The 22,024-nt window shown below is 40.3% G+C and overlaps 1 protein-coding gene across 1 annotated transcript; it reads left to right on the top strand.

Moving 5' to 3' along the window:
- Positions 1-10,077: 10,077 nt before the first annotated feature.
- Positions 10,078-18,922, top strand: LOC307267680 (xin actin-binding repeat-containing protein 1; the record flags this gene model as incomplete). The annotated part of the gene is made up of 8 exons (XM_080050064.1): positions 10,078-10,205; positions 10,319-10,406; positions 10,501-10,878; positions 11,078-11,156; positions 13,141-13,274; positions 13,632-13,799; positions 14,129-14,756; positions 14,868-18,922. 8 exons carry the CDS (start codon positions 10,078-10,080, stop codon positions 18,920-18,922), a joined length of 5,658 nt encoding a protein of 1,885 aa, XP_079906190.1.
- Positions 18,923-22,024: the final 3,102 nt, after the last annotated feature.

Genomic DNA, 22,024 nt, shown 5'->3' with positions numbered 1-22,024 from the left:
GTCTCTTTCATCTGAACACTCTACGACAGCTTTTATAGAAATGCCACTGGCATTGTATGAATAAAAATTAAAGAAAATTATTTTCCAAGTTTTGCTCCTGAGCTCTGCAGCTCCTTTCCACAGAGGCGTTTTTTGTGTAGAACACGACTCAAGAACAGGCGGGATCGTGTTGCTGTGGATTCCGCCTGTCCGCCTGCAGGGTCTATAAATAGTGCCTGTCAGATAGTTTCACTCCTGTGCAGAGCACACTCAGTGGCAGAGCAGTGTATTAATAACCGCGGTGACCAGAGTCCTGTCTAGGGAGGGAGAGTATGGTGCGGAGTTGTGTGTGTGTGTATGGAGGGAGGGGATAGTGGAGGGCACAAAACAGCCAGAGCTCAGCTGGACTACACACAACCAGCAGGCTGTCATCTTCCCTCCAAACTCTCTCCGCAGACCCCAAAGCTCCAACAAAAGACCTCTTTATGTCTCACTCTGCTCTCCACAATGTGCACACACAGTTGAGTTCAGTTTAGGGAAGACGTTATCTGAGTCACTCTACCTTTTCACCCTGTTTATCTTATGTTGTAACTGTCCTCCATTACGTAACCAGACCTGCGATAAAAGAGCACGCCAGTGAGGAAGGCCTACCATCTTGAACATAACAGACAAACCACAGGTCCAGGTCATAGATTTTAGCTGGATTCTGCATCACATGGATTACATTACAGAGGGCTAATATCCTCGGTGCACATTGCTAATCAGACTTGAGAAAGTGCAGATCTGCAGATAACCCCAGAGAGCTTCGGCTGTGCGGCGTTCAAACATGAAAAATAAATGTAGAGCAACTACAAGGTTTAAGCAGAGATTACTGGGTAAGGAAGGCACATTGACTTTTAAATGTAATAATCTCATATGAAATGAGCTGATTAATATGCAGAAAGGATTCTAAGCAGTTTGTGTGGCACACAAGTATGAGCAAATAATACTGGTCCACACTGTTTTCTATGGTAGACTATTAAAGCCACAGCAATTTATAATTTCTCAGCTGGTCATGTGCATCCTCCCCAGCTTACACACACCCACCCACCCCCCACACACACACACACACTACAAATGATTGCCTTGTGTAACAGGGGAGGACTCTGCATGTGCAGTTGCAAAGCATCACATGTGCAACTGACCCGAGGTCAGACCATAAGGAAATGTAACTTAGTTGCCAAACCCTCAACGTGCGTTGGCCAATTAAGAATATGTAATCATGTTAAAATTTGCATGTAAATTTGGGCAATTCACATGTATTTTTCTCCCACTCTTTCTCTTTGTGTAAAGAAGAAACACTCTACTATCCTTACAGTCACACCTTTTTTTGAATGCCCTCTACTATAAAAAAAGAAGAAAAAAGCACAAGAAATGAACAAAGGACAGCAGATGCTGCAACAGTGAGGCGATATTCAACATGGTTGCATCATGTGTCTACACTAGCATCGGACTGTGTTAAGAGCGAGGCATGCAGAACACTGCCTCCGGTGGAGAGGTTTGGTATAACAAACACTGTTCCTAGTGACAGCACTGTGAACCAGCCATAGGGGGGTTGACAAAATATCCCCAAAAAAGCTTTTAACTATGATCCAATAGAGTATCAAGCAATACATATCTCTTGGCCGTCACTGTTCATTTTTTAACTGAAAGTTTCACAATGGTGTTGATTGAGGTATTGTCATTTGTGAGGCTGTTTGTGGTAATTATATTGTTGAATTGAATTATATGATCCCTGCGAGGCAGTCCAGTTATTTCATCCCCTGAGTGTATAAGCTGCAGATGATACTCTAATGAATTTAAATACTCATTAAACGTGGCTTAAAGGAGGGCAAATTATAGAATTATGTAATAAAAACACATTTTCAATAGGGTATTTTTAGAAACTTAGTGTTGCACTAACATAAGAAGCCTAGATATCCTATCCTGATTTTGGTTCGCAATATACTGAAATCAAGTTCTAAAGACACCGAATTCTGCACTTCCAAAATCACAACTTGATACATTTGTTTTATTAACCCTCGCTGTCTGGTTAATGTACATTTTTTCATACAAACATAATAAGGTAACTTTCTATTAAAAGCGTGTAGTTTCCAAACTGATACTGAGATAATCCTGATGACATCAATGGGGAATATTTTCTCAAAGCTCCCTTCAGAGCCCCAGCAGACAGATCTTACCCTATGATCAGTTAACTGATCTTGTTTTGCAAAATTGGCACAGTTCTCATTGTATTTGATTTATTTTGTTTGCTTTTTCTCGTGTCCATAGAATACACCAAGGGATGACACGCTACTGATGAAGATACACGTACATTGTCACAAAATCTAAACAAATCACACTTCCTATTTTCGAAACGTGGATTATATAAAGTTCCCTTCCAGCTACCAAAAACGTCAACATGGTGGCTTGTGTCAGATAAATGCTTCAGATATGTGGCCTATATGACGGTATAGCGTCACAAAGTGTCAGATAAGAGATTACAGTTGTCCTCTGTTTGAGTTTGCCTCTGCGCAGGACATTCCAGGAGCTGCGCGCTGTGTGACGTCTCACAGACAGGGGATCACATTTCAAGAAGGGCCCGCAGTCAGAAAAACCACAGACCTCCTCCCTCCTCCCTGGCACAGCAGCTGATTACTTACAAGCATTAAATAACTTCAGGACTGGCTTATTAGATCGAGGGCAAGCATGCACACAGGAGCAATTCATTCCCGAAAGTCGCAGGACAAAACTGCACCGATACACCCTCTTTTTTTCCCTCCCTGCTCTCACAGCTTGCATGTGGCTACGCTGCAGTAATATGTGCTTGTCGGCCTTTTTTCACAGGCTTCATAAATTTTCTCCAGTATCCTCGTATGCTCCACTTCACTCCCTCTGTTCTCTCCAGCCCCCCCCCCCCCCGTCTCTCTGTCTCTGCCTCCTCTTCCTCCTTCCCAGTGCCCTGCCTCTGCTGGCGCCACAGCAGCAGGGTCATATGGGGTTCCACCACAGCACAGAGGAAACGCGTAGAAACAACAATCGGTACATTTTCTGCCAAATGAAAGCATGAATGAACCACACAGAGCACAGAACACTGGAATACTGGCACCACCACCGACCAAGACAAATCTAATTAAACACTTTTCATTGTTGCTCCTATATGCTAGCTACCAGTTATCCAATTGCATACAAGAGGATTTTGTTTTTAAATCTCTGTGATAATGATCTCCTGGGCGACTGGCAGAGCTTGCCAATGCTTTGGTTGGTGTATCCTTAGAGTGGGAGAGAGAGAGAGAGAGAGAGAGAGAGAGAGAGAGAGAGAGAGAGAGAGAGAGAGAGAGAGCCCTTATGCAGTGCTGCTGTGTGCTGACAGAGGAGGAACAAAGGTGAAGCTGTGAGTACAAACTCTGCACAAAGACAGGAAACCTGATATTCAAGCTCCCAACATGGCCTGAATCTGGAGGGGAGGGGAGAGTGTGTGTGTGTGTGTGTGTGTGTGTGTGTGTGTGTGTGTGTGTGTGTGTGTGTGTGTGTGTGTGTGTGTGTGTGTGTGTGTGTGTGTGTGTGTGAGAGAGAGATATCAACAGCAGCGGACATTAAGTTCTGCAGGTCACACTCTCTCCACACACACTGTGTGTGTGTGTGTGTGTGTGTGTGTGTGTGTGTGTGTGTGTGTGTGTGTGTGTGTGTGTATAGTACAATCTGCACCACAATTAATCATCCCCCACTAAAGTAAGTTGAGAAACTGTGTCAGTGTCATACTTTAACCTGCTTTCCCGTGCACTCACACACTTAACTTTATCAGATCAGAGCACGCTATGTGTCAAAAAGGGACGATTCAATCATACCTTTTAAATTGCACGCACTTGCAAAAGGTATTCCTCATTAATAAAAAGCAGCCTCTCCTTGGGAATTCAAGCACGGAAGAAAATATGAATACTTTCAGTTACATTGACAGATTAATGCTGTCACTTTCTCTGAGCCTGTGTTTGTGTGAGCAATGTACAGTTGAGTGCGGTGCCTCTGCGGGGCCACCCCTCCTGACCCAGCATTGTTATGTGAAACCCCGGGCACCATGCTCCAGTGCTCAGCTATGCCGTCAGCCCCCTCCAGGCATGTAGCAAACACAGCCCTTTGAGTATAGCCTAGCGAGTGGCTGCCCTCCTAAGCCTCCGCAAAGCAGCTTAGAGGGCCCGGCTGCCTCCGCGGCGGTCACACGTGTGAAACGTGCACTCTCGCTGACACACAAACACATGGCCACAGAGAGACAGGCGGGGCTTTGCTCGGCATCATGCTCGTCAAAGATGGGACGGGTTATATGCTGTGGTCACTCCCACTCAGCTGTACCATAGCACGTTCTGCCTCAGGCACAGTATGCACACACACACACACACACACACACACACACACACACACACACACACACACACACACACACACACACCTGCAGGAAAACATGCACAGGGACAGAGATGAACACACTCAAACAATGTTCTGGATCCTCACCACTACTCATGTTCTTTACTAAGACAGAGGCAGTAACGAGGGTTGCAACAAATCATATCCATGTGTTGGGAGAAGCTGGCAGTGTTCCTGAAAAAATGTTTTCCCCTTTTTCAACACTGGTAATAATACACGTTCCTCATGACACATAGATTCCCACTTCCATCCTTCCATCAGACACTGAGCGCAAATGAACTGAGAAATGCTTTGGTAAAAGTGAGCTCTTAGTTATTTTTTGCCGTTTTCCCCTCACTGTTCTCTCCAAAACACGATGCAGCCCGGGTGAACTGCTACGCCTAATTAGAATCAATTATGGGCTAGAAAAACAACCAAACATTGTAGTTACTCTGACAACAGAAGGAAAGCGTGTTTACCTTGAGTCATATCTCTGTGGAGACGGGAATGTTCTAAGGGTTTGTGCCGACTCCTACTATTAGTTGCCTGTGATATTGGTGAAGCTGTTTATAGTCTTCTGTTTTCCTAAATTAAAGTCAGTTTAAAGACTAAAAATCTTAATTAGTTAGTTCAGATTTGGGACTTCTTCTTGCATAAAAGAAACTTGATGGTTTATTTTACCAGCTTTGGCTTCCCTCCACTTTCGTTTCATTTGGTTTGTGACTCATCTAAAAGGGATAAACATACACACCTTATTTGTCACTTCTTCATTCCTCCTTGTCTGGATGCTTCTGTTCCTCCTACTCTCTTTTCTCTTCTTGGCAAAGAATGAAAAAAAAAAAAACTGTTGTCTTTGCAAATTGGAGATGATAGTCACGTTTTTTTTTATGTTTTAATTCATTGGAAAACGTGTTCAATAATGCAATAGTCCATATTTTTCCATGTATGCAGCACACATTGGGAACCCTCCTTTGCATGCTGCTGCTTTTGGTTTCACACACACACACACACACACACACACACACACACACACACACACACACACACAGCAGCGTTTGCCTCTTACGTCCATCGTGTCATGAGAAACAGATGAACACACAGGGCGTCATACTGAGGTAGAGCAGATGTGCTCGCCGAGAAGCATCAATATATGCGTCCTTTATGACGTCAAGGGATGTCAAAAAATCTGACCATCTGCAGCACTGTATGTAGCACCATATAAATGTTCAATTCTTTTTTTATTGAAAACGCTGAAAAATGTCTTATTATGAATATGTATGACACTCAGGAGGCCAGTATTGTACAGAGAGTGAACTGTGGGGGAAATATGAGTAAGTCTTCACGCCAGTAGATAGGAAAATACATTATTTTACAGCCTTCTTTTCTATAATGTAAAAACTCAAAATCAAACAGTTGTACAGTTAGACCCTCGATGCAATTTAAAGGTTGTAGCTCATTATACTATTAAAGCAAAAGCAAAACTAAGTAAGTTAAGTATGCTTCCTCTATTGCTAGTAACGTTTTATGTTTTTGCCTCTCCAAGGGTGGTCGGATTCTACACTACAGATGGGACATTTCTAACTAATTGGGCCTCGTCTTGGCATCCCAGTAAGCTGGCCAAGAGATGGCTGATGAATAAATAAGATATTTCCACATGTGCCAAAAATTCGGAGAAGGATAACTTTTGCAGTGTGATTAAAACCAACAAGCTAAGTGACACCAGACTGGTCAAGAAAAGTCTATTACCGGTATTAACATTAGCTAATAGCACAAATCATTTATAAGAAAACATGAAAAGAGAAAACATGTTTTCCCCCACATTCATGAATGATAAGTATGTTATTCCTGGAAAAAGCTCTGAATGAAATCCAAGAGGATCACCTCAATTACATGTTGGGCAGTATCACTAGTAGCAGCAGCATGAATCACACACGCACACCACTGCTGAGTCACACACACACACACTGTGTCGTGATGCATCCATATTATCCATCTGAGGCTCATGACTTATTGCTGTGTGAGGTGTGTGGTGTGTGTGTGTGTGTGTGTGTGTGTGTGTGTGTGTGTGTGTGTGTGTGTGTGTGTGTGTGTGTGTGTGTGTGTGTGTGTGTGTGTGTGTGTGTGTCAGTGTCACTCACGTCCCACAGGCCATCCAACCACTGTCACAAGCTCTGTCAGATACTGCAGACAGTCATTTGTGTGTTGCAGACAGGAACCCTGTTGAAATGAGAGAGAAAAAAAGAGAGAAAGAAAAAACATTGATCTGCAGCAGGGTCAAGTGAGGCAACAGAACTTGAATGCCTTACAGGAACAGAATGTTCTTGTGATGCATGATAGGATGGATTAGTCTTGCATTTAAGTTGATTTCTCTTGATGCTATCATACGCTTAATGGTTGTGTCACTGGCCATATATTATAAAGCAGTTGAGTGACCTTATCTTCCTCAGCTATGAAATAACCTATAGTTTGGCCTTGAACAGCCCCACTGTGATATTCCCACAGAACCCAAATATGGACAAGACAATACAGCACGCTGTGTTTTTGCTTTGGTCTTCATTGCCCCCTGCTGGACGACATTAAGATAATATGCATGAGAATGTGAAAGGGCCAATCCTGTCCCACAGTTGTTTTTTACTCATTCAAAAAATAAAGAAGCATGTTAACAAAGAAGGCAGACATTTAAATACAGTGCGTGGTGTGTTTATGAGTGTGTTGATGCTGTTCCTCTTTCCATCTCTACACCAGTCTGTGAGTGTAAAACACCGGTATTTAAGCCTCGTTCCAGAAAGTCTGTGTGTGCAAGTGTGTTTAAAAACGCAGACAAGGCCAGTAAACTTCCCCTAATAACACCGCACCGTTTGCAGTCAAAGGCGGCGCATTGCATATTCCCTTTCATCTCTCCAGTGCCTCTGAGACAGGGAGACGGGAGTGGGTTTTTTGAAGGGAGGGATGAGGGGTTGTAGTCAGAGGAGGGGCAGAGGAGGGGGAGACAGCCAGGCTGAATCTCTACTTTTTTTTTTTTCATTTTTTTTTTGCCCCAGGGGTGTGTGCTGCTGCTGCTGCTGCTATTGCTCTCTCTTTGTCTGAAGACTGATTAACAGAAAGCGAGACTAAAGAGAGGAAATATGAATTCTGTGAGCCGACAAAAGCGTCCATTGTCTCATAAAAAATGTCTACCGCATCTTATAAATGTGTGAAATAAAGGAAATCCCAGATAAAGGATTCTAAAACAATGTGTTCAGATTAATTGCAGAATCAGATAAAAAAAAATGTAAAATCACTTTATTACAAGTAGGCCTACTTATTGTATTTCAATACATGTATGAATGTGTCTTCAGTCATTACATCAAAGGGCTTGTTGAGATGATCCAATGTTGGTAATGCTGTTGCTGGTTGTACTTTTTTTCATATTGTATTCCTTTATCTCATGCCTGAATGTAAAATCTAAATATCTTCTATTTCCATCTTACATTTTTAAGGTAATGAAAAGAAATACTTAGAAAAAAGTACCAGTACATCAAATTTGTTACAATATCAAAACCTGTGTATGGTGATAACACACTTGTTCTGCCGCCCCCGAGTGGCCAAAATCCATACATGCTACTTTAAGATCAGTGTTTGAGTATATGCCTTTATTTGTCAGGAATTCCTGAAAAGTGCTTGCAGAGCTTTCAGTGTATGCTTTTATGGGGTGTACAATTACAACTGTTTTAATGACAACCTATTAAATCAGTGAAATGAACCTTGTCCGGGGCTTTTCTTTTTTGGCTGTAGTTAAGATATTTCATCATGAGATAGCATTATTAGAGGACTTGCCTGTCATTGTTGGTGTATATATACTCAAAACTATATCTTACCATTTCTTATTGATGCAGTTTTTTCTGCAGCATGTGTCATGTGTCTGGTTTTTGGTGTGGATGTAGTCAGCGAGGTTAGGAGGTAGCAGAGCTTCCCACTGTTTGACTTGATCCCTGAGGGTCACAGCAGGTCGTGGAATTCCTGGTTGGAGACCAACTTCCTCAACACTTCTTCCTCGCAAGCGGTCTGGGACCTGCTGAAATCTAATTTGAGAACTAAGAACCTATAAAAGAAGAAGTAAAAAATGATTGTTTAATTACGTACACTGGTGTTTCCAGGCTATTTTGAATGAATGGTCCGTTTAAAGTGGGGCACAGATTTAAAAGAGTGTATATCTAATAGATCTTCAAGTTATTGCAGTGTAGCAATTTGAAACATTTCCGGTCAAGCATGAATCATGATACATTTTCTCCTAGATAGTTTCTGCTCTTTATTTTCTTTCTAGTAGTAGGGATTTACTAGTGACGTGCTTTACAAATACACATATGCCTATCAAGAGCACAACACTGAAACTTATTATGATGCTGTTAGGTACCTAATCTTGGGTGAGTAGCATTTATCATATAAACCTATTCGAGTGTTGTTATTAGTTCCCCAAAGTATTTAAAACACACTCAGCTTGGCAGTTATAGTATTACTTCAATAAGCACCATTCTCCAAAATCCAGAAATAGTTGTGATAAAGCAATGCACACTTTGAACATCTACACTGTCAATGATCTCCTTGTGGAAAGGGTTTTATTGTACATGTACTGCGTTCATTTGTCCCTCAATTACGTTGTAAAACTAAATCTGTAACATGAGAAACTCGGGTTAAATCAATATCCTTCAAAACTCAACCCACACATTATGCTTTCCAAGCAATAGAGCTGCATATTTCATAATTCTCTCATTTAAAAATAGATTTTGTATTTGTTGTTCTTTGTCATACTCTTTGTTGCTGTAGTGGCCATACTTCCCCTTGGGATCAATAAAGATGCATTTTGTCATTTTGTCTTAATCAACATTGTGTTTCAGCTCAAAGATCAAGTAAATACAGCAGAGCGTCAGAGGTTTGACCTTATATAATCAAACATAAAGGATTCCCCTGAAAAAAATAACCCACATAGGAGAGAAAACACACAATTATATAAAGTAAGATTCTTAAAACGGTGACGTTGGATTACTGTTTTCTGAAATGAGTTTCTGTATTTCAGATGAAAATTAGCCAGTTGGGTCTGTACGACTGACCAGCGTTGTGGACTTATTTCCTCTTGTTTGCTACTCCACGACATTACCAAAGATCATTTCTGCCCAGTCTGTGGTAATAAGGAAGAGAAAAGGACTTTGCCCACAGACGCCTCACATCGTATGCAAGTCTTGTGATGCTGCGGAAGTGTTTTCTGACACACAGAAAGGGAACAGACGCTGACCGACTGATCTCTAAGGTAAACGATTATTTCCTTTGCATAGTCAAACAAATTGTTATCAACTAAATCTAAATTGAGTAGATATTGCACCATTTTGCATTGCTGTTAAATTTCATGGCCTCCTAAAAACATCTTGATCATTAAGGGCCTATGCATTATTGATGTTATTCCTGCACTTTCTACAAGTTGGTGGGGAAATGCAAAGATAAAACACTCACTGGCGGTGCTAAAAAGATGGTTGAAACAAAATGTATTGCTGAGCTTAAAGAATTGATAGACCTTGATAACCAGGGTCTGCTGATCCTCCACAGAGAGGATTTGCTGAAATAAAAGGAGATAATGACTAATCACTGATTTTTCATCATGCATATAAGTGATAGATATTTGCAAACTGCGCTGCTGTTACGTGATTGGCCATGGATTGGAAGAGTAACCTGAGGCGCACCCAGTCGCTTAAGAGCGTTCACTCATCATGTGACAAGCCCACCTGGGCACAGGCAGGGCTGCGGGACAAGACAACATCTGTGTCCCAGCTGGTTTCCAGGTTAAAGAGACATCTATGACACCATAAAACACATAGTCCCTCCCTCTGTAAGCTTCTACATGAAACATTTGTATTTGAATATACGTTTATTATGGCTTTTTTGCATGCAACAGATATCAAACTACCGTGGTAGTAAGCACAGCCATTCAAGAAACTTCACTGAATAACGTCAAAGTGAAGCCAAAGCAGCTGTTAAAAGAGGTAACCTCCGACTTTGGATTATGATCATTTTCTCCAATTCAAACGCAAAGCATCTTCAGTGCATGCAAATCTTTTCTTTGTGCACCACTGTCAGATGACACCTTCTCCTCTGGAGAGTAAAGAGTCTCATCCGGAGCCTCCGATGCGGAGAAATGATGAGAGGGAACGGGTTCCAGCAAAGAGCATTTTGACCCGCAGTAAGTCAGTGGGGAGCCTTCAGAACAGCACCGGGTCCATTGACGCGCTGAAGGCTAGGTTTGAGTCAAAGGCCTCCATGCAGAACAAGGCAAAGAGCAGTTTCAGAGCTGTAAGTGTCTCTTCGCCCGAAAAGGCATCCAACATCATGCCTGTGATGAATGGAGGGGGTCAAGAGGTAAAGATCTCTGCAGAGGAACCAAAGACCAAAAGTCCTGCTCATGCTCCATTAAATGATGCTCAAACCGGCGCCAAAAAAGATAATGTGACTCGAAAGGTAAATACAAATCTAGGGTTATATATGTATCTCACTCATGTTAAAATCAGACAACTTAATCATCATCTAGTGGAAGTGATGTAAGTGTAAGAAGATACATGTCAATTGTTTTAGAAATAATAGCAGACTAATTTTTTACCACATATTTAACTCGAAACCAACTTCTCAATCAAATCCAGTTCCTTTTTTCTCCGTATAGGTGGTGAATCAGAGCCGGATTGAGAGGAGAAGAACAATAGGGGGCATTGATTTTGAACAAATTGCAGCCTCTCAAGCTGGTGAGTACCAGCAATGTGTGCTGGTGTGTGATAAACCGCAAAACCTGACTATTCCTAGCTACTGCCCAATACAGCTGGGAAATAAATGTAAATAATTGCAACTCAACAGAAAAACATTTCTAAGGTCACTGAAGTGTCTCTGTATTAGATATTTATCAGAAGAACATTTCATTGTCTGATAAGGGAAATTTGATTGGTGGACAGTTTTATCAATTTAAGAAAACACAACAAAAAAAACAATAAAAAGTACATTCATAAAATACTAACTGGTAATAATAAAACATCTACTAAGGAACTCAATATATACGCTTCTAGGACAAAGACTAGCTGATAAGAACAAATTAGATACTGTGCTAATGTGCTGTAGACTACAGACCTGATCAAGTTTATAGGGGAACTATAACTCGCTTCATGCACATAAGATGCTTCAGACTTTGATTTTGTTTCTTTGGCACACTTTGAAAATAACAATAACCTTTTCAGATGATTTTTCAATTACAACATATACTGTTTGAACAATAACGTTTCCAAAAGTATAATAAATTGAGCTGTTCTTTTAAGAATTGTAATTTATTCTCTATAATTAGTAGCAAATGACATAATGTTTATCTCATTCTCCTGACAAATCCAAGGAAATAGAAACATTTTGAAAATTCCTAACTGATCAAATTAAATATTACCCAAACATCGCTTCCCAACTGTTAAATCCCAAACAATATGTGGGCGACGGCTCCCCTGGTCACCATTTCCTGGAAAGCCCTCGGTGAGTCCAGTGACTCGGGTCAAAGCCGTGGACGACGTGAATGAAAGGGAAGAGTTGAAATGGAGATGAAAATCATCACGATGACTGTGCAACACGCCGTGATTGACTCAACCTGGTGTGGGCATAGTAGGCCACTATGGAGCAGGACAGAAATAGCCGGCAGTCCAAAATAAGACCAGGAGGGTGTAAGGGTCAGCTGTCACTAGGGCGGGAAGGAGACGGAGAGAGGGAGCGACCAGAGGCTTTCATTACCGGACACAAACTAACAGGGACTCAGACCTTAACAAAATCACAGAGACTGAAAGGAGATAAGAAGACAGGCAGGTCAGAAAGGAACTGTGAGCTTTTGCTTTTCTGTGAGTACTGATTTGTATTTTGTTTGAATGCGGCAACTACACAATTATCAACGTGTCTGCTGAGAAGAAGCAATCTCACACACATGTTATTATCCTGCACATGCTAAAAAAATTAGACTTCTTTAAACCTAAGGCTTAACAAATACAATAGATTATTGCTCATTATACCTATGATTGGTTTTGAAATGTTAGGGGGTTCATTAGAGCTTGGCTTAAATAATAAAGCCAAAATTCACCATAACATCATCCTTAAGAGTTCCACGTTGTACTAACGTATTAAGCATGTGGTCCTGATTGACTTTGCTAGAGGACTATTGATTAAATATATTTACTTCTATAAACAATTCAAATACGTATGTGTTTACTTTTGCAACTCAACGCTTAGTCAACTGTGGCTGCAGTGACTTGCCTGTCCTTATAGCTCTAACTATTTGTGTCAGTGGAGTCAGGTATCTGTTCCTCTCCACCACAAGTGACCCATTTATAACTCGACACATGCCAGCTGCTATCAGCTAAGAAAGTCTTGATAAGGTTATTGTAAGTCGCTCAAGATTCCTTATGACAGTTAATTGACATGGGTGTGAACACAGAAGTCACCTGTGCGTTATTAAAATGTGTCACCATAATTCAGTTTAACATGTCTGTCTCTCAGTGATGTTGCAACAGACTGCAAAAATAGTCAGCGCTATATTTTGGAACTAGCCTTCCTGCCAATTATAACCATTCAACAAAGCGAAACAAGATTAGGACTACTCTGTAGTGAAGAACATGAAAGCTCTGATCAGGTCCCTAAAGTACTACACAGTTTAATTGTATCTAAAAGAAATGAAGCACATTTAGACTGCTGTATCTGATGTCTCTGCAGATGAGAAGAGGAGGTCCATTGCTGATTTCAGAGACAACTCTTTCCTTCAAACCAAGGCAAATCCGTGTGTCTCGGTCAAAGCCATATCTGCTCTCTATCTGTCAAAGGTGACACCTCAGGGATCAATAAAACCGGTAAACAGGCACTTGTCATTATGTGCTAGCTTCCTTTCCGTCCAGGATTTATTTATTGTTTAGGTAAACAAGCTAAATGTTTAAGAGCACGACAAAGAAAGTAGTATCATGTAGTTTGAGTGATCCGATTTCAGTTTGAGTGATCCGATTTCAGTACAACATTAAATACCACCATATCATTTAAAAAGATTAATTATTAAGATGAATTGTTTTATCTGCTTTGATTGTCATTAGGAGTAGAAATGTCTGGTCTAGTCCACCAATACAAGTACACTGAGGAAACATGTTTCACAAGTAGATTTGCAGCTCTAGGCTTTGTTTTTGTTCTTTGACAGTGTCATGTCACACATCATACAGTATAAAATTAAAAAATATCATATGAAGATCAAGAATAAAGCTAAATCTGTTGGTCAACATCAAGACAACATTGCTTATGTGAAGTTAACAGGACCTGAAATCATTATTTGTTCCATCCAGGCACAAGATCAGTCATCTGAATCTGGGAAAAGAGTCAAACTACTGAAGGTAAGGTACAATTTACCACATAGCTGAATAATCAAATGCTTGTCTTTCCTGAGAGTTGCAAGAAAAAACAATATATTGGATGCCATCGACTTCAGTTGTTTTTTTTGGTCATTGTTGTTGCATTTGTGGTTGCATTGGGAGCTTTGGAGCTCAACTAACCCACTGACATCCTGCACGTGGAAAGCTAATCCACCAGCATGATTTGAAAGGTAACATATCGCTCTTATTGCTGCAAGCATATCCTCACACTCTGGAGCATGATTTTCACTGGCTGGCTCATTTCTGTTACAATGGACTCAATGATGAGAACGTTACTTTGTTCCTCTAAGATGGAAGAAGACTCCAAACAAAGGAAAGATGACCGGCCTCCACATCCTTCAGCCATGCATCAACCAGGACCAAAACGCATCTCTGGGGCACATTCCCAACAGTCCATGCTATCACAACTCTCCAAAGAAGAGTTTTACCAACAGCGGCAGAAGTGTGAGCTGCGAAGGCTCCTAAAGCACACACACCCAGAGCTGAAGTTGGATGATGTTGTGGATGAGGAACTTGCTGAGGTTTTGAGCACAGAGGCTGGTGCGACAGCTGGCGAAACTGGATACGAGGGAGAGGTCCTTTCAAGGTGCTTGATATTTGAGAACTGTGACCCGAGTAGCAAAGTATCCCCTTACACCCAAAACATGCACATGGCAGAGGGAACAGTGGAAAGACGCAATGTTGGTAAAACCTCAGCTGTGTTTGGGGGTCATGAAGAAAAGCCATATCATAAAAAGGTTGAGGGGATCATTGAGGATGGCAAAATGATTGCTTCTAGTACAGACCCTGACAGAGAGTGTGAGGAAGAGATGGTAAGAATTGATGTTCAGGCTACCAGAAAGATATTTGAGAGTAGATCTGTAAACACATCCAGACTAAAACAAGAAAAGCACCACGGAAAAGTTTCTATAACTGGGAGTGAGACAGGGGGAATCCAAAAACAAAATCAGGAGTTTCAAATGTGTAAAAAAGTTAATCGAGACAGTCAAAACAAAAGTAATGCAATTACCAAATGTCTCAATTTGACAGCTCCGCCCAATAAACAAGGGCCATGTCTTCATATCATCGGCCAAAGCAGTGACCATGAGTTTTCTGGAACAGAAAATGTGTCTGCTGGTGAAACAGTCTTTGAGGATGAGCCTACAAGCTTTTCTGATGCAGAAAAAACAGGGGAAATTATCAAAACGAGTGCGGCTCTTCTCCAAAACAACCCATTTGTCCCGACAAACATACAAAGAGAGCATTTCTTTGAGAATACATCAAAATCCCAAAGCCTAGTAGGAGACAGTGGGGCAGTTCAGGACATTCTGATAACTAATGTCAAGAACAGAGCCCATTTATTTGAAACAATGCCATTTGACCAAATTAGACACCAGAACAAGGACGAAATTGAGACTATGGTGGAGAACATCAAGGAAACATTGAATTCCCTTTATCAAGTTAATACCATACATTCAAGTGGCTCAATCATTGAGGTGAACGAGACGATGATAGCCAAAAAGGCCAAATTCACACTGTCGGAGGCTGGGCCTAAAATAGAATACAATGAAGTGGCTGAAGGGGGCACACAGAACTTCATAGTCCAGTTGCTACCACGGACACACCTAAAGCCTCAGATCACATACCTAATGGAGGTTAGAAGAGGAAGTATGGAGGCCACCATGGTCAATGTACCTGTTCACCAGCATCACTTCACTACCAACCAAGACACAGAGGTTAAAACTGCCAACGTTGTTCAGCTTGTTGAGGATATTCTCAATCAAGATAACTCTTTGAGGAAAGGAGTGATAATCCAAGAGGATATAGACGGATGTGCCGATGTCATTGTTTACTCCCTCTTCAATTATTTTGATGAGGAAGATGTGAAGCATTACTGTCCTCCACAGTGTGCCGAGTATGATGACCCAGAGCCAGACAGAGGTGATGTGAGTAAAACAGGCAGAGAACAAGAACTAAGAAAAGGCAATATTAAATCAACCATAAGTTGCCTTCAAGAAACATCTAAAGACCAAACCTGCCAAGGATCAATGAGGCCTGAAATCACAGAAAAGGGAAATGTAAAGCTGTTCAGAAGTTGTATTGAAAAGGGAGACTTGGAGTATTTGAAAACTCTCCAGGCTGAGCCAGTTGAGCAAGAGCAAGAACTCCCTCTTAACCAACATCTAGATGAAGAAAACCTGGAGCAACATCATGAACAGAAAGGGGATCAGGCAGAGGAGTGTACCGAATGGGTTCCAGTGGATGTAAAGAGGCTGAAAAATATGTTCTCTGGAGATACCAGACCAACCTATCCAAAACAATATGTATGTGAAAGAAATCTTACCCAGTCTACCAACATTTCATCTAGAGTCACAGGTCAAAATGTGTCACTTGGAAAGAGTGTTTCCTCAATAGAAGGTAATTTTGGGGTATCCTCCCATGGGCAAGTAAAGCATACCTTTAGGGAGTGTGGTGGCCAAACAGAAAAAGAAGCATGTAACTCCACAGTTGCACCACAGGGATCATATCTCCCTTTGGAGACACATGATGATGGCACGGTCCACCAGGCTGAATTGGTCGAGGTAGTAGATGACAATGACGAGATGTCTAACCTCCAAACTGCAATACATAGCCTCCAACAGGCCACAAATGAGGCAAAATCTTTGTATCAGTCATCGCAACAGAGACACAAATTCCCAATTCAAAAACCTCCTAAGGAACCCATTACATCTATTACAAAAGGTAATGTCAGAAACTTAAGAACAGAACTAAACTTAGCTCAAGAAAATGAGGTCCAAAAAGATGAGCCATGCCCTGCGCCAAGGTGGGAAGAGCATCCGTCAGACTCCACCATTGCCTTAGAACTTAAATCAGGGCCCCAACACGAGAGTATCGGGACATGCAAAATAGACACTCATTCTGAAGAAGTAAAAACTATGGAAACAACTTCACAAGAAGAAGTTGAGGAAGTTGTTTTTGAGGGTAAACTTCAAGCAGCTTTGGATTCCCTAGGGAGATCCAACATTAACGTATCCAGAGGAGATTTCAAAGCAGCTATGATATACAGAAACTCTTCCAAACCTCATAAAGAAAGTGTGAGACATGTGGATGAAATGTCTGTACAAAAGCAAACAGATGAGGCCTTTTGCCTTGAGACTGAACCTAAATCAACTCAAGATCCACTGAGGAAAGAGGCCTCCAAAGAACAAGTGACTCTAGTAAATCCAGAGCATCTAGCCCAGAGTAAATCCCTAAATAAACCAGTTACAAATGTTGTCTCTGAGAAAAACAGAAGACTTGTTGGTCCAAAACCAGCCATCCAACCTAAACCAGACATCCAACCTAAACCAGAGCATTTGAAAGTGAAACAAAAAAACTTTCAATCAACCAACACAAAGAAACCTGAGGCAACCCAAACTAATACTGTGATACCTGATGAAAGTGTTCCTCAACCATTGCTAATGACACCAATGTCACATAAAGGACATAAGCAGCACCTGCTCAAAATTAACAGTGCTGCAAACTCAGGACCTGATTCAGCAGATCTACAAAGAAATAAGCCTTTTGATGAACCCATACAAATGTCACAGGAAATTGAAGTAAGTCATCAAGTCAAAGGTTCAGGTGTCCTCTTGGAAAAAGAAAACACAGACGATAATACCATTGATCGAAAACAGAAGAAAAATGCTGGGACAGAAGAAAAAATCTCTCAGGACTTCCCAATCAAAGAGAATATGACTGAAACAGATGAAAGCCACGTAGACTTCCATGGAGCATGTAATACATTTGGAGGTAAAAAGGAATTTTCAGCAAAGAAGGCTCCCGCAAAGCCAAAAAGAGGTAAAATTTCCCAGCCTAACAACAAAAACCCAAAACACATGCCTGGAGATAATGGTATGTCAACTCATGCACATTTGGTTGAGGAACCACAACACACTCTAAGTAGTCCATCATACAATAGCCCAAACACCTGTGTGCAAACCGGTGAGAGCAAAGACGAGAAAGAAATGAAACAAGAAAGCAAAGTTGAGATGAGGGCAAAGAAAGGACGAACTGAGACCGAGGACGAACGCAGACAGCGACTGTCAGTTCACATGGATGAGATTATGAGAGGAAACATTGAAGCCGCTATGGGCATTTTTGATAACTTGCGAAAACAGGAGGAACTGCAGAGCTTTCTCGGTCGAGTAGAAGAAATTGAAGAGGACACAAGCGAAGTGGATGTAAGGTCTCTGAGGAATGTATTTGAGAACGTCCCTGAATGGGTTGTCAGCACAGACAAAAAGCAACAAAGAAAGGTTAAAGTAGAAAACAAAGAAGAGAGGATGCCGATAACAAGAGACAACAGTCAAAACAAGTCCTCAATGGCACATGTTTTTGGAGATCTTGAGCGAGCCAGTGAGGAAATCATAAACCTAAAAGAACAGACGTTAGCCAGATTAGTGGACATAGAGGAAACCATAAAGAAGGCGCTTTATTCTGTATCTACTTTGAAATCTGACTCGGATATTGTTGGTTTGTCATGCCTGTTCAAAGAGTCATTAGGGACAGTGCAAGGATCCACCTATTCTGGTAATATTAGCAAAATTAGCATCGGGTCAAGCAGAACAAAATCACTAACAACACAGGAAAGCCCAGCACAGGGAAACGCAGCTCTGCCAGTTAAATCGGGTGCCATTATTGAAGTAGCCTCTGAAAAACAAAAAGCAAGTCCTCCATCTTCACCTGCCTTCATCTCAATTCAGTCGGCTGCAAGAAAGACAGATAAAACAGATGTTCTTCCAGCAGAGACTGCAAACTGCCTGACATGTCAGCAAAGCCCAAAGACAGAGGAGAAATTCTGCACAACGAAAACCCTGACATGTAACAGCCCTGCTCAAAACGGAAAAAAGGCCACCAAAAGAGGAGGTAGAAAGAAAAAAAGATCCTCTAATAAACGAGAGCTCAGTGTACTCGAGGTGCAGACCGACGTAGATGGGAACAGTATTGTCGTCACTTCTCAGCCAGAAACAACAACATCCATAGGTCAGGCAGTGGTCAGTCCAGCTACATACCAAGTCACCAATTACACAGAGGCTAGACTGCCCATCAATCAGAAACCTTAGATCTGTTACAGTCAATTGCAGTTCAAGTTGCCAGTGTTGTTCTCTATCTTTTTTCTTTTGACAGTTGAAGTTATTATGTACATAGTTTCCTTTGCTAAAATATTGATTAAGTTGGTTGGTGTTATTTGTTCTTTATAACAGGTTTTTATTGGTTTCAGATTGTGTTATTGTTATTGATGTTTAAGTTTTTTTTTTAGCTCAAATTATTTAAACTTTTTTGATTTGTATTTGAAATAAAGATTTGCATTATTGGTTTGCATTTATGCTTTTGTTTGTTATTTTAAATCCTCATTATTGCACACAAAAAAATATATAATTTTAACCAAGTTCAGTGTCATTTATCTCAGCAGTTTCAACCAGCCTATTGTGAGATGTGTTCAGCCTGTTCCAAGCCGGTTTATCCAATGGAAAAAATTACAGCAGACAAATACATTTTTCACAAGACGTGCTTCTGCTGTAAACAGTGCAAGAAAAAACTGAGGTAAGATGGTTAAATATCCTACAGAAAAATCAACTGCAATATTGATTTATTGACTGTGAGAGTTGCTTTAATGAATTTGATACATTTTCTATTGGCCCAGATAATATATATATATAAACCCCTGATTAGTATCTGACATGAATCATCTATGCAACAACAATAAAACAAGAGCAACATTTCGGTATTTACTTTTCTGAAGACATTGTTTCGTAAGGTAATGTTAATTAATAACAAAGTAACAAAGATAATAACAAAGACTTCACTTAGAAATGAGACATTAATATAGGCCTAGAAAAAAATACATTTAAAATCTGGTTTGCATAATCCTACACAAATTGAGATTAGGATGAAGTATAAATCTTACCTATTTTATTTTATCCAAGTATTTTAAACAGTGTTGTGTTGTGCATTTATTCGTTTTTTTTAACATATTCAAACAGATTTCTGATTAATTTATTAGAAGCAGTACTTTAGAAACACATGAGATTTACTTACTGTCAGAAGTTTTCAGACAGTCCTTCCAGGTTTGCTATCTTCAAACATGATATTCTGTGACATTTCTCCTTAGCTGCTTCCAACACACCTCGCTGCAGCCCACCTAGTAGCTTACAGGAGACGTTTTTGTTGGCTAACTTTACCAGAAGCATGGATGGGGCACACCTGTTAGCCTAGCAACAATAATGCTACAAACAACCCATAATACATCACCATTTTAAAACAACAGCTTATTCAGCTAGCTAGCTACCATGCCTGACCCCATGACCCAGGTGTAGCAAAATATTCACTCGAAGGTAGTTGAAGAAAAACCTCCTCTTATACTCGGGCCTAAATGTAGCCTACAATAAACCGAATGTTTGCCAAATTAATTCAAAATCTTTCATTGATGAATAAATTGATTGGTTTAATTATTGTTTGTAACAGAAGCCATGCTTTTTACAGACTAATTGAAGCATTTAAATAACATTCAACTTTACAGCATGTTAAAATATTGTTCCTTTTTTGCTCTGGTTTCCAAACTAGGAGGGCCATGTGAAAATTGTAAAGTTAAACTTTTGTTGAATAGACTTTTCTCACTGCATACATTTTGGCTTGTCAATCACAGGTGTAAATAATACCATTTATAAATGCTGCATATTAATATTGTAATTGCTGGAACCCATCCATTTTTACCTTACTCATTTTGTGTTTCATCTGTAGAAAAGTAAGTAAAAAGCATGACAGAAAATGTTACATAAGATATTACACATGTTTTTAAATCAAACTAAATCAATAAACATGAGTGATTTTAAAAATGTGTAAAACCTAGAAAAGTCAAGATATGTGTACATTAGGTACTATGACTATAAGAATACTTTGACTACCTCCAACCAAATGCAGTCCTTGGGTTGAGCTGCAACTGACAAACTTGTGTTCATTTTGTAGCATGTACAGTTACGCTCCTTTATATGGGGAATTCTACTGCATATTTCACTACAAACAACTGTTCAGAAGAAAAGGGAATTATGATGAGGGCTTTGGACATGCCCAACACAAGAACCGATGGCTTCCGAAGAATACCGCTGACGTGGTGTCAAATGAGTCTGAGGCGTAAACAACCAGAGACAAAGTGAGTAGCAGCAGGCAACAACACTTGTCTTTAGTATGTATTCATTAATTAACTTGGCCTCCCTCCATTAAAACTGTTTTCTGTTTCTGTCCCCAGCTGATGGTTACTGTGACACCACGGCAACTCTTTTAAAGATGTCTTTGAGGCACCATGCAATGTCCAACTGCCGTCCAAATCTTACAGTGTGTTTTTTGATTGGTAATTAATGATGACCTACAAGCTGTTTGCGACTATGGCTTAGAAATGGCAGCATTGTTTAACACATGTGACAGATGTGTAGACCTATGTAATGATCTTTTTATTCACTCAGTTTAATTAAATTTCATTTTATTTCAAATTGACTACAACAAATCAAGCACTTTTGTATAATGTTTTTGTGGACACAAATTGAATAGGGTAAAATGCGGATAGTTTGAAACAGATGATAAAATGGCTAACATATAATGCAATACTTTTTTACTGTGTACTACTGCTGATCTGTAAATGATGGTGATGATGATGTTAATAATACTTTGTCTTTGTTGAAAGCTTAGGTTGCTTAAATTCATTCTTGTGATTAGTGAAAAAGACCAATAATCATTAGAAGTCTAGTACTCACAAGTGGGAAAAGTGTGTAGATATTGAGAATCTGGGGTATAATTGCAACAAAAAAAGCATGTCAGATAACAATGGCTTCCAATAATGAACCATATTTCAGAAAGGTTTTTTTTTTGCTTTTCACTATTACATCATAATATTTAGAAGATATTTGCAGTAAAAAAATATATGGTCACATGTGCACCAATTATTTCTCTATAATTATAGTGAGAGGGTATACTTCTCTAAAATAAACAAAGTCATCTTTTGTTCAATCTTTGGGGTTATGGTTAACATTATTTAAAAATAATACAGGGGTGACAGGCTGTGACAGGCCATTTTTCACTATTGTGTACACCGATACTCAAACCAAAACACCTGCCATAAAAATGGACAAACATCTCAACCAAAACGGCCTCACCCACCACACACTACATAA

Source organism: Ammodytes marinus, assembly GCF_949987685.1.
Source record: "Ammodytes marinus genome assembly, chromosome: 21".
Lineage (NCBI taxonomy): Eukaryota > Metazoa > Chordata > Actinopteri > Uranoscopiformes > Ammodytidae > Ammodytes > Ammodytes marinus.
Note: the sequence above shows the minus strand (reverse complement) of the source record. Positions and strands in the feature narration are given on the sequence as shown.